Here is a 19,454-nt window from a genome sequence, read left to right on the forward strand (position 1 = left end):
CACGTTCAGAGATATCACCAATGAGTTTAAGTATTGCATGCACAGAATTTAATTCAATTTGTAGCACGTTTGAGGGATTGCGTGTACCAGGCTTGACAACAAGAGGGATGTCGACGTTTCGACCCGTCTAGGGGTACAGAGGTGTTTTGAGACCTTGACCATGCGGGTCTTCTTCAGGACAACAGGGGGGATAAGAGCAACCTGGCGTGGTCCTTGACTTGACTCTGTATCTAACGTGTATCCAGGTGATAATTTACCATAGATAACGTATCATGGTCAATCAATTACCATGTATGCAGTCCTGTCAGGTATATTTACACAGGCTGTCGCGCTGCAGTCGTGGAATCAGTCAATTCTGCAGTGTTTCGGGCCTCCTATTTAAAAGGAAACGGAATTCATTTGTGTATCTCGTTTCCAGCCGAAGGGCGCGCTGCGTCCATCTATATCCGTGCTTCCCGTGGCGTCTCAACCGAGAGTTGAGACGCCACGAGAAGCACGGACATAGATTGTTCTACAGTCCTTTACCAATTGGAATCCCTTGTTCATAAAAAGATAGGACATGTGCCTTACAAGGTTGACTATATACTCATAAGGAAGACTAGGACTTTTTTTCAGAAAAAATTTTGTGTATATTTTGTCCTTATTTATGAAACACGTGCAAATACTGTAAATATCTACACTTTCACCATTGCACTAAGTCACTTTATTCACTTTTTCACTGCGTCGTTTTTCAAAAACATTGTATATACAGCCTTTTCATCCTTTGTATAGTATTTTGGTGTACATTTGAATGAGCTGAAATCTGATTGAAAAGAAAAAGATTAAATTGTTGATTATTAAACTTTAATTCATTGTTTAATATTGATTATTTGATTGATCTATAAATGCTGTGTTCCTTTTGATTTATTACGATTTAAATTAATTGTTTCCCTATGGAACCATTGTTTATATTATGTTGATGAGGCCCAGGTTCCTTGGGTTATAGGGTTACCCCTGTTTTTCTAATTTTTTGGAACAGATTCACCAGCGCACAGGACACCCAGGATCTGGAGGCAGCTGCGCGCAGTGCGGGCCCAGCTCGCGGCCATTGATAACGATAGGGCGGAATATGCTGCACTATGCTTACGCCAGGCATTTTACACGGGGGTGACCGGTGCGGCCGCTTACTCGCTCATAAGTTGCACGAGGTTCGTCAGCGCCAAGGGATCCAGGAGATACGCGATGGTGCGGGACGGGTGGTATCAGCCGACACAGACATTGCAAATGTTTTCCGCGACTTCTATGCTCATCTGTATGAGGCGCAAACGTTGGATGGCTTGCTTAGCAAGGCATACATAGCCGCAGCACATCTTCCCTCACTTTCACAGGCCCATGCGGATCATTTAGAACAGGAGATGCACGTGAATGAGGTCATAGCGGCGATTTCACGCCTCAAGCTGGCCAAATCACCTGGTCCTGACAGCTACACAGCTTTCTTTTACAAGACATTCTGCTCAACAATAGCACCCCTTCTGACGCGTCTTTTTAATTCCTTTGCGGCTGCGGGGGCGATTCCAGAGGACATGCTGGAAGCGGCCATTGTGGTTATCCCTAAGGCAGGGAAGGACAAGACCAGCTGTGGGGCCTATTGCCCTATTTCACTCCTTAATATTGCCCTCAAACTTTTTACAGGGATCTTGGCTGCTCGGATGGCACCCCACATGCCGGGACTCATATCCAGACCAGGCGGGTTTCATCCCTCAGCGTCAGACGAGCGACAACCCTAAACGTGTACTCCACTTGATTGAGAAGGCCTCCTGGGTCCCTGGGGAATACATGCTCCTCACCATAGACGCGGAGAAGGCCTTCGATAGGGTCCATTGGCCGTTCCTAGAACAGGTGCTGATCCAAGTGGGGTTGGGGGAGAGATTCCGTACTTTAATACTTAATTGCTATCAGCGTCCCACAGCTTCGGTCCGTGTTAACGGTCATACCTCGCCCCGCCTACCTACCTCCACAGAGGGACCCATCAGGGATGTCCCCCCTCGCCCCCCCTTCTCTTCGCGCTATATATGGAGTCTTTTGGCCAACGTTTCCGGCAGAATTCTCTTATCACTGGGATTAAATTCGGGGGAGATATTCATACCATAAGCCTCTACGCTGACGACGTCTTGGTGCCTCTCTCCGACCCTTCTCGAGCCCTGGGTGTTTTTATGGCGGAACTAGATTGTTTTACTCAGGTGTCGGGCTTTCAAGTTAATGTTGAGAAATCAGTCGCCCTTAACCTCTCCATGCTGCCCTCCACCCTGGAGCGCCTACGCGCTGCGCACCCCCTCCAATGGGCGGACGTACCTGTCCCCTACCTCGGCATCCAGCTGGCGCCCACGCTGCCAGAGATATCTGCCATCAACTACGCTAAACTGCTGACGCAGATCCGAGCGGAGCTGGGGCAGTGGAAATATTTGCCGATTTCCTGGCTGGGGAGAGTGGCTGCTATAAAAATGACGATCCTTCACCAAATACTATATCTCTTCCAGACTCTCCCTTTACGGCCACCCGGTGGGTTGATCAAGCAGGTTCAATCGGAACTGTCACAATTTATCTGGCGGGGTCGCCGACCCCGCATGTAGGGAAACCATAGCGAGGCTGCCCCCAGAGGAAGGCGGGTTAGGAGTCCCGGATCTCCGACTACTTCCAAGCAACACAACTCCGGCATTTAGTAGAATGGAGCAGATCCGAATCAGAGAAACATGGACTGTTCCAAGACCAAGCGGTAGCAGCCACAACTTTGCAGCGAATTCCCCTTCTACGCAGGGCTCACAGACCTGCCAATCTTTAAGCTTCCCATATAACCAGGACGATTCTGGAATCCTGGGATCAGACCTGTCTGAAATACAATTTGACCTCTTTCCTGTCTCCCCTCACCCTGATATTCGAAAACCCAGATTTTCAACCAGGCATGGGTGAGACCTCCTTTGTAAGCTGGCGCCCAACGAATTGCCGGTCTCTGGGGCATTTGTTCAACCTTGACGGGACTCTCCTGTTCCCTCAGGTCCGGTCACACTATGGGATCCCAGAATCTGAGCGATTCCATTGTCTCCAGCTCCATCATTGGGCTCTCCATCCCCTCGTAAAGCCACACATTCAGCGCCTTCTCACGCCATACAAACAATGGCTCCTAACTCGCTCATCCGACAAAAAACTAATTTCAGATTTGTACAAGATGCTGCTAGCCGGACATACACATGCTTATAATGCAGGACGCATGCGCTGGGAACGGCACCTGGGACAGGCGCTTAGCCACAAAGAATGGGACGGGATACATCATAGGGCTCGACACTCAGCGCGCAATACGGGACTGACAGAGACCCTGACCAAGGTGACCACATATTGGTATTACACTCTGGACCGCCTTCACTCGATGGACCCTCGACAAAGTGCTGACTGCTGGCGGGGTGGTGGGCGGCAGGGTACGCTGGTGCATTTACTGTGGGACTGTGAGCAGCTGCACGTCTATTGGGCGCAGGTCATTGACGAAATTGATAAACACTTTGATACTCAGCTCCCACGTTTCCCAAGCTATATTCTTCTGGGCCTTCCCAACTCCCTCACATACCCTCTTCGCTCACAGCGAGGTCGCCAGATAGTGGTTGCGCTGGGCTCGGCCACACAAAACGTTCTGATTCACTGGCGGACTACGCGTATCCCCACATTCACTGGCTGGCTACAGCGTCTCTGGCAGGTCCTGGGGATGGAAAAGACCACTCTTACATTAGCTGGGAGGGGTTCCACCTTTGCGGATCTCTGGCAACCATTCCTCGCCCTACTTGGCTCTGAGTTTAGGGAGCTCACCTGCCTGAGATATCTCCGCCTGCTGCATCGGAATCTCTCACGGCCTAAAGATAAGTAAATCTGTCCTGCAATGGTATCTTCGTTGGCGGACGAGGGTGGGTGGGAGGGTGGACGGGTAAGGTAAGTGTTTTCTGTTTGGCCATTCATAGAGGTAACACAGCTAGTTTCTTCTGCAATTTGTTGCCTCACTTGACTTTTGCTGGTAAACTTATGTGAATCTTATTGTTGGCCTTTGTTACGAAATGCAAATAAAAAGATTAAACCATAAAAATAAAAATTAAAAATTGTAATAACTTCAATTAACTGAATTACTACACCAAATAATACGGATTACCCTTCTGTAAATGGGCTAAGAGTACATGATGGACATAAGTGACAAACTCAGAATTTGAAAACAACTTTTGCCCTTAAGGATCAGTCTAATGCCTGCAGTACATTAACACTTTATCATCTGAAAACGAGATGAACCAAATGCATCAAGTAGTTGACTGTTCTTGGGAAAATGTTGAATGTAAAGCATCGGATTCCAACTTAAGCATCAGATTAGCCTGTATATTTTCTTCCACAAATTAACTTAGAAATATTGAGCTCTCCAGCTCCAAATGTACTCCAAGCAAAATTATCGGACACTCCCATTTCTGCCATGATGGTTGCAATATAAAATGTTTTAGCTTCCATTGGAAAATTACTGACAATACAACTCATTAACCCTAGAGCACTCTCTTGAAATGCTAACCTCAACTGTTAATGGTTTATCTCCTAAAAAAGCATATAGATTAGCGGCAGATCAACAAGCATATGAGGATGAGGCCAACAAGACTAAGTATATTTATACAGCACTCAATTAAGCCGGATTCAAGTCACTTCAATAATGTTGCAGTGTATTCCAGAAGATTTAATTAATGGTGATCGTGACCGGCATATTTCATATAATGCTATTTTAGCTGGTTCAATAAAAGTTACAGCAGTGTCATCTTCAAAAATGACAAAAGACCGATTAAGGACCAAAGTTAATAAAACAAATGCCATTATTAATGCAATCTATTATCAATATTGCCTAAACGATCCAAAAGATAGAATCTCCCAAAAAGGTTCTAATAAAGTGAAACTCTCAATTATATACGAGGATCCGGCTCAATTACCTAATTCTCCAGTGAATCCCTTAGCTAAAGATCTTAATCTGTTAGCCAAACCCTTTATACCTTCCACAGAAACAATTACTGATCAAGGATTTGTCATGTTACAGAAGGACGTAGGTTACATTGATATATTCCAGACAACTTATCAGGTTGGCTTCCGCAAAAATAAAACAGAACATGGCTACCAACCTCCGCTCATATAACCCAACTGATATCCTAAAACCTACTTCAATGATGATGACAGCAGCCTTTCCTTGAATCTAGCACATGCGCTTAAAGCTGCAATTCCTACATTAAGAGTAATTAACTCACATGATAACGCACCTGTAGAATTATTAATATATTGATTCTACCTTTATACAAGAAGGGCAATAAAGAATGTCCACAATTTACCAACCTATAGCTGTGCTCTACTATAGGACATCCCAGCTGGTTTTGGTGAATGACTGGGTATTTTCGCTACTGCAAGGACCTTCTCTAAGAGCAGACAGAAGAGAAATGGATCCAGGGGGTTTTCATGAGGGCTTTCTATAAAAACAGGCAAGATCCCGGGATCAGCCAATGACCATGGTGGTCCAGATCTGGAGGGTGGCCATGAAAGCAAAAGGCTGGAGGAACACACAAACTAGAGTCCCCACTGTGAGACTCCAATCTGCAGAAGGAGGTGGGGGCATTTAAGGGATTTCACCAATGGGATCTCATTGATATCTCCAAACTGGACGATGCTTGGGCCCGGAGCTTTTGTTGCCCTTTCCAGACCTGCAACAATACCAACTGACAAAAGCCCAACAATTCAAATACTTGCAAATGAAATATGCATTGAGTGCTTGTGACCATTCTATATGGGACAACAAGGAGTTGTCCCTCCTTAAATCCCAGGTGTGGGCGACACCCCTATGGCAGCATGCCATATTTCAGAACTCCCATACACTCCTAAACAATTGTGGATGCCGTCTGTGACGTCTCAAGGTCGGTGGGAACCGGATTTGGGAATCCTGGAAGATGGTGATTGGGAGGGCCAGCAGATCCCCATGAGAAATGGCTATTGGGGCGGAATTTCGACTGGTGCAATTCAAAATCCTCCACAGGGTATACTTCACTAGGAAGAGATTATAAAGAATGGTTAGAAGTGCAAAGGACAAATGTCTCTGTGGGAGCAATATTGCAGCCACCCTGCTTCATACGCTGTGGCAGTGCCTACAATCGGTAAACTATGTGTGTGGGGGGGGGGGGGGGGGGAGACATACAAAGCAAACAGAGGTCACTGGAGAGGAAATTACTCTTACCCCCACAGGTCGGGAACTTGGGCATTTAGGGAGAATAAACAGTTCTATTCTGAATTATATATGCTGCTTTTCTGTCACACACTCATAACAGTGGTCAAACATGACATGGCATGGGGTAGCGCACATCTGCCAACCCTGGCCATTTGGGCAAGAGGGGTAGATTGGTGTATGAAGGTAGTGAAAGCAGTATATAAAGTTCGAGGCTGCCCAAAAAATTCCTCAAGGTATGGGGCCCAGGGATAACTTTGATAAAAGAAGGTAGATTAACGGACGCCTAGAATGGAAGCTAGAGAGAAACCAAGAGGGTGGGATTGGAGTAGTTTGGTGAAAGTGGTGAACTGTGGCCGGTATGATGGCTTCACACTATTGTACACTACGTTAACTTTGCATTGAGCTTTGTGACATACAGTGTACCATGGCTACCATTTCCATGGGTTTATGTTTTGTAAACACCAATGAAAAAGGCTTAATTATTATTTTTTTTTTTTAACTTTACAGCTTTGCTAGATGCTGCATGGAAAGTGTTTGTGAAAACCCGTCTGGTAAGGTTATTACTCTGAGTGGATATAATAACAATTGGGTTATGGGATAATGACAATTGGGTTTCCATTTGGGTAGTTCAAGTATTGACAACATCCTGGCCCTAAACACAAAAAAGAAAAATACACACTTCATGGGAAAATTAACGTCTCTGTTGTATTTATTAATCTTTGTTCCGCTTCAGATCTGGTATAACTGTGGTCCAAATTGCGACAATGGGACTTTTTCCCAGTTCTACTGCTGGAGCAATTGCATATTAAAGCATATGTCAAGGTCCTCTTGGGCTCCACCAACGAGTACCCCCAAAGATGTATGCGGAGAATGGGTAAAAAGAGAGGTGTATCCTGGCATTTCTCCATAGCAGACATCGTTTAACAGTTAGAAGCTGTGGATTGTCCTCTCCCAACACTAAGTAGCAGCAAGATTAATTGTGATTTATACCGATATTGTTTTAGGAGATCTTATCCAAGTGGGTCTATAGAAAAACTAACGTTTTCAGAAATAGTGGGAAATTTGCCTCACTGGATTACTGTTGTAAAAACCAAGATCATGACTTTTGGTTGTCATACATGTTCTACTATCTTTAAACAACCAATCATAGCAAGGTGTCACAGATTACATCTTTTTAGGGTTTACATTATAAAAACAATCACTTTACAGGGGAGTATGCGAAAAACCCAGCCTGCTAAAGCCATACATGTAGGTAATGGCCTCCTCTGTCTTTTGTAGCTCTATGAGAAGGCATCTTGTTATAAAGGTTTGAATATTATCAGGATTTAAAAATATCAAGTTTTAACACAGGTTAAAAGTGAATTTTGGAAACATCACTTAATGGTAAGAAAGTTATTCGGTGTAGCAACTTATATTGGAGTTTTATATGGTTAGTATCCTATTTCAAGGTTACGGAAAAGTTGTCTGGATGTGGCGCTACCTAAAAAACCTAGACATCAGAACTCACTAAAGCACCCTGTGTATAAGGCCCATAACTCAACATGTTATTAAGCTGTAAACAAATGCCTTAAACAGACCCTCCCCCCCAGCATTTCGTGATTTTGCGAATCGTGAATTTACTGCAAAACTGGCAGAAGTGCGCGAAGCCCGCAATTTCATGACTGGGTGCTGCGAAAAGAACAGAAGTGTTGCTTCCATGATTTATTTGTTGCTTTAATGCAGACTGTCTATTGGACCTGAATACAGCACCTATGACGTGCCTCTGCGTGATGGAAAGGCAGCAGAATGGCGTCTTTTTGCCGCCTACTCACCCTCCAGAGACATGCTCCAAATAATGCAACAATTCCTACCCCGTTACTGGATTTGCTTCGGGGAGTGGGGAGCGCGAGGAAGCTCGGCCTGGATCAGCATTTTCTTAATTAGAATTTCCAGGAGACCTGCAGCGCGCTCTGCTAGATTTCTTAGCCCATCCCTCTGCCCGCTCTTTAACCTGATCTAGTAAGTGACGTAGAACCAGGCTAGGGGGGGTCAGGAGTCCCGTCAGCTGCTGCGGCTGTGGGAGCAGCAAGATAATGAGCTTCTAAACAGGTCGGAAGTAAAGGACACGCTTTTGCTTTCTCTGCCTGTACACAAATGTATTGCCTTGATCTGATCCTTTTCCTGTCATTGACTGGTGGCTCTCTGCTGCCCCTCATCCTGCAGAGAGCCACCGTGGAGGCCTAGCTGCTATTGCCTCTTCGTCATTTACCCTGCTGTCTGTTTGGAGAGGCGATGGGTCGACGCTTCCTCACACTCTGAAACGGTAATATCTGTGTCAGAGAGGCACATAGCTTTTGCCCTTCTATCAATTTTGAAGAGCAGATGTGCAAAACATGGCGACAAAGGATGACGCCACGATACGCGCCCTATGGTAGTTGGGCAACCCCATTTGTGCACAGTGGTGGGTAAGGGCTCTCTTGTACATCCTCATATAGGGAAACAAACCAACACAACTGAGAGGCCCTCGACAAAGCCTTCTAGGTGAGTCTGAGCTGCAGGGGCGACTCGGGTAGTCCTGCCAATGATGATGAAACGCAAACTACCTACAGGTCATACATTCCACCCCTATTACAAGGAACCAGTCACCTAATGCGCCTGCTGCATGCACAGAAACTGTAGGGAACGGTCCCGCTTCCAGTAGGAGCGATAGTGGGTGCAGGAGGCACGGTTACCCATAGAGGTTCGAGCTTAAGAAAGCGCCTGGAATAATTTCGCTGAGAGTACACGACTAATAATAACCAACAACAAACAAAGCACTTCAATTCCTCGCCAGCAGCAGTAAGCACTAAATAAACGATAAACACAATTACAGTACTATACAAACATGTGCGCAGTGCTTAAGTTGTAAAAGGAGTGCCGGTGCCAAAGGTCAGCTCAGAAGCCCACGCTGGTGCACTGAAAAGTCATCACTTGGAATACCAAGGCTGCAGTCATAAATCCACCTCATGCTTTTTTAATCCATTACCAGACACCCCCGCCCCTTTATCGCACTCTTGCCGGGTCCTGCTTTCTCCCTCTGGGACGGTTTTGCAGTCTCTCTTCTTCCTCCTCCTTTCTCATCTGTGTGTTTCTCCCTCTCTTGCGCTCTGCAACTAGCTGGTGCGAAAAATAAGTGCCCGTCCCGAAAAATAAGGATTAAGCACTGCATGTGGGCAATTAAACATCTCCTATACAGTTTCCAGGAGAGGGTCACAAGAGCTTTCCACCTACAGTGTGTTCTTAATTTTTTTTCAATTAACCTTGTAAACATGTGAACTGTAAGGAAATGGAGTGTATTATATGGTGTGGTTGTACGATCTCACCGTGTAATGGACTTACCAATTCATTTAGGACCCTTTGGTTTTGTTTGTCATACCTTCAACTCAACCCTGGGTAGCTGTGCCTCAGAGCAGCAAGGCTTACACAAAGGAACATATGTACAGCATTTAAACAGCAGCAAAACAATTGAGGAAACCGACAAGAAACCCAACACCAATTTATAAAAATAGACTATTTTCATTTATTTTTAGACACCGCAATGTAAAAGATCCACCAGAGGGTTCCGGATCTAGAATTTACAAGATATTTTCACTCAACCACCGATAAAAATGATCAAACTCAACAAATTTGACACTTAAAAACTCTCCCACTAAAACTATTGGGCTAGGTGTAATGCCGTCACTTGGAGTCACTTTAGGGGATCAACCTCAGTGGGGAGCCAATCAGGGGGACCAGCAAGGTCCTCAGAAACAGTTACCACAGCAGGTGAAGCAGTCTTAAGTCAGTTCCAGACACTTATCCTTTGCAGGGCTTTCCTATGAACGTATTACTGATACAAGAGATGAAGGACGCGGAAGATGCTCAGAAGTCGGGCTTCTTGCTGCGACCACTCAGTTCACGAAGGGGGTGAGGAGGTCCTGGTCACAGGATTGATGTCCTTTAATGTCCTCTCAGTGCTGGCAGAAGTCCAGTCGCTGCTGGACTACCAGTTGCCCAGTATTGAGGTCAGGGCTCAATCCTTCTTGGGTCGATAACTCATCTTTTGGAGGTCGCAGGTGCACTTCAATGACATTCTCAGACTCTGAGTACTCGGGTGCAACCTTGTGCGTTGGGTCCTACTCACTAGTGCTGCATGGCGGTAGTTTGAAGACTTTGGGCTACCAACGTACCCCAGCAGGCTTTTCAGCTGTTGTATCCCTCTGAACAGGAGGGCAGCTCACTGTCCCTTGGAATTTCCTGGATTTGGCTGGTCTATTAAGACTTCTCCTAGAACAGGACACAGAAGGCACTGTCGCTCCCCTTTGCTAGCCACCAGGTTCAACAGGTGCAATCCAGTTATCTCTTTGCAGGTTCAATAGTGCGACAGGGCAAATCCTTCGGTCTTTCTTCCAGTCCAGTCAACATCTGAGTTTGGGTGCCAGGGTGCCTTTAAAGCAGGATGTGGGTGGTAGCCAAAGGCTACCAGGTTCCCTCGCACCTGATGACCACTTCCTGCACAGTGTGGCATCTGGGCAGGATGCACCATTCTGCCAAAATCCAATCTGGCAGGACCCCTCTCCCAGCATGTGGAGCGCTGTAGCCCTACCCAGAGGAGTGGCTTATCAAGTGGGCTACACGCCTCTGGAATACCGCTTTGGCAACTAGTTTTCCCTTTTCTGTCCCAAGCACCAGCCTGTCTGCCTGAACAATTTAACAGCCCCTCTCCCAAGTGTTGACCAACTTGCCCTTCAAAGGCGGCTTCTCCTTTGAGGCTCACCTTTATGGCCAACACCCGTGCTGGTTCTTGCCAAAGGGAGGCGACACCTCCTTCCAGAGCAGGTCCCTACTGTAATCTTTACTGGGAACGGTTAGCACGTCTAACCAGGAGGTCAGAAAGCGGTCTCAGCGACAGGACCCCATGTGCAACCAACACAGGGTACTAAAGGCAATAAAGTAAAAACTTTGCTAAAGTTGAACACTGCAACTTGTTAGATTACTCTAGACCAAAGAATCAAGTCGGGCGTAATGTAAAAAGCTGTTTGATACCCTGGATGATTGCACCATTCCAGAGTTAACAGAGCTGAGGGGCCAGCATGCAACTCTGCACTCGCCAATTGGATGACCAAGCTTTCCCACAGTAAAAAACGGCAGTTTCGCGTTTTTACTATTAGAACAGGTAAAATGACATGTTCTGCCTGTGGGATATATGGCTCCTTGCCTTAGGGTTCAATAGCCTGCCATAGGGGTGGCTTACACATTCACCCGGGGACAGTCTGGCTTTGCCATTGCTTTAAAAAGCAAAGTGGGGCCAGCAGTTAAAACTGCTCTTCCAGTCGGCAAATGGCGGGCTGGGAGTCTCATTTTACTCATGTCACACCCATGGTGGCACAACTAGTGCTGCTGCCCTGGAGTGACCCTCTAATTTCATATCCTGGGTCCCATTTACTACACATTTACAGAAAACTCAGCTGAGCTACTTACGTATGAGCCAATTCAACATACCAGGGTTAAGGGGGAAGGGCAAAGGCACTGAGGTCTGGTTAGCAGGCCTTAGTGCATGCTCAGAATCGAAAAACCAGAAGCAGCAACCCAAAAACTTGGCGGTGACCGTACAAGAAGAGGCATTTTTTTATATGAACAATGAAACATATTTAAAGATCCCAATGGGGGTTCCTCACTACCAAAATAGGACAAATTGAACCTTTCTACTGACATCCTTAGAATACTTGGGGCAAAGTCACAAAGTTTGAGTAAATAAGTGTGTAATGCAAGTTTGCATGAGATTACAAGATGGTTCCAGGTCATCAGGAACACCAGTTTCCAGGGATGGATTTACTTTAACATCCTAATGCATTGTGCAAGTTCTAATGTTGTGGTAATAGGTGCTATATAAATGCAAATACAATACAATTTCAATGGAATCAAATGGCCAACACAAGAGAAAACAGGGATTTCTAGAAGGAAAGCCCAGTACTGGAGCACAGTGCCCCAGATTGCATCCAGTCATCTGTTAACTTTGTACAAAGTACAGACACAAGTAAACCGCTTATTACGGGCTGCAAGTAAACATGAAATATGAATAAGTCACTAAGTGTTGATACATTGTGTATTAATGCATGATACTTTGGTCAAGTTAATTAGTTGGCATTTTGGGTATAGATTTTATATGTTACAAAATCTTGTAATAGAAAGTGAGTGCTGGTAAAGGACAAATGTAGCACTACCATCTCCCCAGAAAACCATCAAGAAATCACTAGCTATCACATCTTTCCAGTTTACCATGCTTTAAAAAAAATGTTTTTAGCAGAGGCATCATCTCCACAGTCCGACACCAATCACAAGCTAAAATTTTGCATCTCTACTGAATAGCACAACAAAGAATGCTCCAGGTTATCGGTCTCAAATCAGAATATTAGTCTCAAATGTATGGAATTAATATGTTTTAAGGACTAAAGCCCCCCCCCCCCCCCCCAAAAGTGGCATGCTCCATCAAAGGGATGTTCCGCTTACAGACAGCACTGGGGACAAGAATTAAAGGCTAAAGATACAACAGGTTCCATTCCTTCTCCCCCCTGCAGATTCCACCTAATTAGACACCCACACCAGTTTTAGGTCTCGCCTACACAGCGCGCATGCGCAGATTAGGAGACCTTTAGCCGTCGTGCAGCTCTCTTTCAAAGCACATACTTGTGCTTATGGCGGCATACGCCTTGCGGGAGTGCGCAGCGGCGCACCAAAAGCACGAGTATGTGCTTTGAAAAAGAGCAGACTGCTCTCCCCAGCGCGCGCGCACCACTCGCAGGTGCACCCCTCTGCCTCGCTGCCGCCTGCGCTCCTTTTTTTTTTTTATTTAAACTTTCAGCGCGAGGCGCGTGCGTGTTTCGATTGAGTTAACTTTTTGGCGTCTTTAACCTCATCTTCAATATAATCAGTAACGGCGTTGTTTCAATAATTTTGCCTATAGTGCTATATTAGTTTCATTTAATCCCTGTTTTGCTACACGTCCAGATTTGTTGCCTTTTCATGCAATAACTTTCCAACTATACTCCTAAAAACGCTGCTCCTTTTTCTAAAGTCGGCGTTGATTTCCAAGGCCTGACATTTATTTGCTCCCATTATCTCTCTATCACGTTAACTTTGTCCGTCTTGAGCTACTCAGCCACCTGCTGCTTCCACAACTAGAGCGTTATAAAGTGGGCAATCACCCTCTTGATGCCTCGTCCATCCTTACCACTTTGTCATGTGTGTGAGGCTACCATGCCCTCGCGTCGCTTTGGTCTTGGAAACACTGCAGATGTTTTGTCCCCTTCACAATGTATGCTTGTAGCTATGCTACATCTTTTTCAGAATTCCTATGGCTGCTGTTTATTGCCCACCGCAGCCCAACCTTTAGTACCACTGCTTCCTAAGAAGCGTATATTATAACTTCATACCCCGTTGTGGGGTGTTGGAGAGCTTTATCACGCAGGTGGCACGCTTCTCCAAGAGATAGAGTGCGGTTGCATAAGTTGTGATTCCATGTGATCTCTTCCGCCACTCTTCCTCAGAGATATTTTAAATCAGTTTACAGTCATTAAGGTGTTAGCTTTTTTTCTAGACTGGCTTGTGCAAAAAAAAAAAAAAAAAAAAAAAAGTAAACAAGCATTGGCATAGCCAATAGGTCTCACCTTTGGGACCTTTTAAGTGTTTAGCCATGCAACAGTTGATGTTGTTGCACCAAGGATATTGTGCTGGATAACAAAACACTTATATGGTCCCAAAGGCGAGACCTATTGCCTATGCCAATGCTTGTTCATATAGGCCTTACAATCATGTTATACCTCATGAGTTCCCATCCACGAGGGCTGTATCCAACATGGTCATCCCAAAACTGTCTGTGTGAAGAGGAGCCCTATGCTGTTGTGATTAGACGGACATACGCCTGTTGTTTCCCCTCCAGACTCCTTTTATATTAGACGATAATTAATGCATGTCACTAAAATAAGGTGCCCCAAAAAACCCAATAATGTTCTGTAAAATTTCTTAGTCCATGCCAGAGTATCCTAGGGGTTTGTGCAAAGAATGCTGTTAAACACTTGGCAGCAGACCTTAACTGCATAGATTATATGTACAAGACTGTATCCAGGAACCGGGTATGGAAAATGCTTGGAGTAGAGTCGTTCACATCCTTATAATGACTGGATAAAGAGGTTGGGTTCAACATATAAATATTTGAATGCCGAAGGTACACAATTTCATCTTAAAGCCAGTCTAGTTATGTATAGTCCTTGTTTTTAGGCCTGGCTTGGCAGTGCATTAGTCGCCAAACATGAAATCAACAGAAAATAACTTTCAAAAGTACTACCGAAGGAGGGGCTTAGCTTTAGTCCACATGGTGGATCAACTGAATACTACAGCATTTGATTGGGCAGAAGTTGCGTTTCCTCTGAAAAATAGTGCTTGCATTGCACTTCTTGAGTTCTGTGAAAGCTTATGCTTTATACAACCTACTGAGTTGATTATGGCGGCAAGCCAATGATCAAGGCTATAGGCCTGATTTGTTGATTATGAACAGCTATGATAAAGGCAGCAGGGCTGACGTAGTTATTGCCAAAAGCATATGCTAAGGTCAATAGGCATTTACAGGTGGTATTTTATTACTTTGTATTAAAGCATGCAGAGATGTATTTTGTTACATGGAATCTCACACAGCACCATAGTAGGTAAGGGTTTTGACACTGGTTACCCTCTCTATCAAACCGTGGAGATAAAAGATTTACACTGCGATCATCCTTGTTAGACCCTCTTGATAGAGACAGTATTTTTGTTTGCCAACTGTAATTTTGCATCCATTTGTAGTTGTACGACTATATGCCTGATGGTTCCCTTGTGGGAAAAGCTTATGTTAAATCTAGTAAACTGGAGTTGGTTATGAGGACATGCCAGCATTAAAGGCTACAGGCCTGACTCCTTCATTGGAAAAGGTTACGTCCGATGCCATGGCTCTGAATTGTCTATTATGACATGTTGTGACAAAGGTTGATTTATTGTGATATGCATTTCTTAAAGACAACAGGCCTTCAACAAGGGTGGACTGTTCTTGCATTGTGCTGCTGGTTGAAGACAAGTATTTTGTTACGTGAAATTGCAGGGATTACCACAGAAGGCAAGGGATTTTGGTGTTAGTCACCTCCTCTGACAAACCTTGGTGGTAGACTATTTTCATTCACTGTGATAATCATCGTTAGTCCTTTTTGAGAGGTTTGTTTTATATCGTCTCCACAACTGTAAATGTGCACATACGAGTAATGCTATAACTGAATGCATGATGGTAGCAAGTTTATGACCACTTTGTTTGTTATGATGTACAGCAGGGCTGTTCAGATGGATGAAATAGGTCAGGTGGGTCTTTAAAAGGGGTGTGACTAATGAAGCATAAATAGGCCATATCTTTCGGGCAGGATTCCTAAGTAATTAAAGGTGCAGTTTAAAACATGTGAGCTAAACTCCTGCGCTTTACGCAGCACACCATCTGACGCTTTAAACAGCGTACCACCTGACAAGTATTTAGGTGCCTTTCTGCGAGTTTTCTATTATTGCATACGGACATATCACACAACAACGAACATAAGCCTAAAACAAGCCTGACCTATTGGTTTTGCCAATGACCGTTACATAAATGTTTAAACAGGAGGATCACTGATAATATCTAAACGTAACTCATCTATCTGCCCTCTACCAGACTTAGTGCATTTTTGTTTGTTTGCCCAGATTTATCTGTCACACATCAACACTATTTAATGCCAATGTTATTTAAACATGCTATTGATACATGGTTCGACGCAATGGCATTGTTTGATTTACCTAACTTAGTTAATATACGCTACCATCTGTATACATTTTTAAAATCTTTTTTATCTATTAAAACGTTATTCTAATTCTGAGTAATATGCAATATAAATAAAAGTATACAATAAATGTGTTAATTCACATCGTTTACCCCATTGTGAGAAAAGACCAACTAGAACTGATCAAAGCCTTCTCTTGACCAAGGTCTTTCATATTCAGTTCCCCTCTGGGATAACAATTGCCTGGCAATGGGTTCTCAGACACACCTTCTTTGAGGGTAGATCTAGAAAAGGCATTGACCATAAGCCACTGACCATAGGGGCTGGAGTGGGTTGGGTTTTCCAGGAGTTAGGAGGAAGAGGGAGGAAACTAAATTAAAGGCTCAGTTGTGCCTTTTAGCAAAACTTGACAGCAAAGCATTGTGGCTCGCTTTAGTGGTAGGTCTGCTTCAGGGAAACAGGATTTTGAACACAGTGCTGTAAAAGACAGGAGAATGTACCGGATTTGTAGCTGAAATCACTTAGGGTGTTTCACCAATCACAGCTGAGTACATCCTGTAAGAACTAATGCAACCAGGCTCAAGGAGACAGGCAATTGGGAAAGAACAAATTACCCACTGAAATAGGTTATGCTGCCTGAGTGGGGACTCCTGCTTTGACTTGTATTTCTGTTTCTGAAAGGTTTCTCTGACGTTTAGGGATGCTAGTCGCTTGCTGACCAAAAGAAAAGAAGGAACTTGAAGGTCCTGACTGAAAGAGGCCAACCCGATGCAGTGCCCCTTTCCTAAGATGGGGAAACTGTTAAATATTCTACAGCCAGAGCCAGCTGTATATGCCTGAAGAAATACATCAAGAGCAGTAAGGACTGGATTTTGGCCTTGAAATTAAACCTAAATGAAAATGAGGAAAACGTATTGCTTGGGTCCAGGAAGGCTAACCTGAAGAAGCAGAGACGTTGACGAACCAGGAAAGTAATGAGTGGTCCCTACAACTGGAAAGTTTGGGTTGGGTTCTAAAGAATCAGTCCCAAGGACATTTATTCATCAGATATTTTTAAAGAACATTTAAACCTACGTGTGATTGAAACTATGGTTGTAAGTGGCAGTATTTCACCATTAAAACGTAGAGCAATGCGTTATAGATGTGCCACCAAATTAATGTAAGCTGCCCTCAAGAGGCCATTTTTTAAGAACCTCTGCCAAGCTGTTGGTGGTGTTACTTTAATATTTCCAAACACTGCTTTTGATTAAAAAAGCACTTCAATTCTGGTCTTCTAGCCTCCTGAACTAGAGATCAGATTTACTTAATTTATGTGTTATTTTGATCATAACTGTTGTTCTTTTTAACTAAATCGGATTGGGAATTTTTACTTAATACAAAACTGTGATGTTTTGATGTTGCTGTTTTTGTACACATGGACATTTCTCTGATAAGAGCCTTGCTCCTTTTGCCAAACTGAGTTAAACATGAGATTTATCGCGGCAACCTCTCCACCTATAAGAAATGAGATTGTGTTGACTTTGAGGAAGCACCACTTCATATCAAAATAAAGACCTCTCTTCAGTACTCCTACAATTATTGGCTACAGAGAAAGAGACCCTTCGCTGTCTTTCAGGAAGTATTCAAGTTTTTAGTTGTTTTATAGGTTGCTGCTTCAGATTGTCTGTTTAGCTTTCGACCAAGGGGCAGCTCAATGTTTTAAAGCAGGCAAGACAATGATGGCGACCTGAGGGCCAAATGGATGTGCATGCAGCCAATGGAGAAAGGGCCATTTCCCGACCAAAAAAGGAGGGCGAAGCTGAGCCTCAGTTCAAAAGAAAAACAATAGGAAATGGGGCGAGAGCAGAGTAAAGATGTGGGATGACTCGCCAACAAGCTGAATATTCTCTTGTGCGTGCCCAGCTTGTGGCCAGCCCAGATGCATGGCAAAACAGTCATCTCTGTGCACAGAAGAGAGAGGATTAATTAGCCCAATGCTCCACATGCACTCTACCTCAGATAAAGTGCATCACGTGATGGATATCGACTGTTATAACCTGCAGCAGTACCACCTCTGGTTGTACAGAGCACATTAGTCTCTAGACAGACACATTCCCCCAACATCAGCGTAAGAAATGCATAGAAGTAAGGATCTTTTCCTCAAATCAACATCGAGTCACGATTTACCAACACTAAACTGCAATGCGTCCTTGCAACGACTGTCAGCTCAGACTGACCTTGATTAGTGCACGGTCTTGCATTAAGCCTTTCTTACCTTGAATTAGAGGAATGTATCTTGCAAGCAGCTTTGCCCTTTTCTTCTCGTAGCCCTTCTGAGTGATGTCTCCTAAAAAACATATATATACACATCATTTAATTACGCTACTAACAGGTGCAAAATGATAAGTTAATTTATTTTGGAATGTTTGTACATACAGATTCTTCAATTATGCGTACATGTACATAAGTACCTTTGTGAATCAGGGTCAAGTCTAGTATTTAACAATGAGACAATTTAGTAATACAAAAACATGCTTAAAAGCCGAATCTATTGAGGCAGGGTCCCCACACAATGTACAAAGCAGAGGCGGGGACAGGAGCTGAGCAGAATAGCTCGCGATAGGGAAAGGCGCCGCTCGCCTGTCAGCCTCAGCTATGCCCCTCCTGCTTTCTGACCTGCATTCTTGCAACCAGGAAGAGTCCGTCGCCTTCTCGCACACCTGACGCTCTAATCACGCACCTGCAAGCTCGGAGAGCCTCAGCTGTGAAATCAGAGCTGCCGATCTGCAGACACACCCACGTGCCTGCAAACTTTCCCAGCCTCAACCATGAGCATGCAGCCATGGGTATTACACCTGCTAAGCAGCCCTTGCAGCCTCAGCCCTGCACTGGAAGAAACAGCCGTTACAGAGCCGGGCATCAAACCAACACCCTTAGAGGTAGCATAACACCCAGATTCTCAGGAGTACACCTACAACTTCAGCTGCTGTACACGACGACCTAGCAACTATAGCGTCTGCCATGAACCTATAGCTCAAAAACTGCACAAACAGCCCCAAATGGGCGCCAGTATTCTGGACCACTCACCTTAATCTTTGGACAATGCAGCTGCCGCGTGTGTGCGCGCGCAGAGTATTGGGTGGGGGGGGGGTCACACGCAGAGTATTGGGGGTAGTGGGGTTGTCGGGGGAGTGCGCTCACGCACCTGAACAAAATGCCCTCACTCACAGTTAGGTCAGAAATTGGCTGAGGTGGGCCGTTCCTGTGCCGCATGCTGTTGGGGTTGGAAGCAAAAGGTGAATGACCATACAGTAGGCCAATAGATGAAGAGGACCGATTAAAAACCCCTGGAAGTAAGTATTTATAGTAGATACATTTTTTTTAGGTCTCGCCTAGCGTGGCAG

General features: G+C 44.7%; 1 protein-coding gene across 6 annotated transcripts in view; it reads right to left on the reverse strand.

The window, feature by feature from the left end:
* The window catches only part of DIP2A (DIP2 acetate--CoA ligase A), an 879,263-nt gene that overhangs the window by 696,637 nt on the left and 163,172 nt on the right, over window positions 1-19,454 (reverse strand). For all 6 annotated transcript variants that reach the window (XM_085645155.1, XM_085645153.1, XM_085645151.1 and 3 more), the window contains exon 2: window positions 18,326-18,397. Coding sequence is in view for 5 of the 6 variants with exons in the window: in XM_085645153.1 (XP_085501279.1) it covers window positions 18,326-18,397 (72 nt within the window). In the remaining variant the exon portion in view is untranslated. The remainder of the gene's footprint in view (window positions 1-18,325; window positions 18,398-19,454) is intronic.

Source organism: Triturus cristatus, chromosome 3_1 (genome assembly GCF_964204655.1).
Source record: "Triturus cristatus chromosome 3_1, aTriCri1.1, whole genome shotgun sequence".
NCBI classification, from domain to species: domain Eukaryota; kingdom Metazoa; phylum Chordata; class Amphibia; order Caudata; family Salamandridae; genus Triturus; species Triturus cristatus.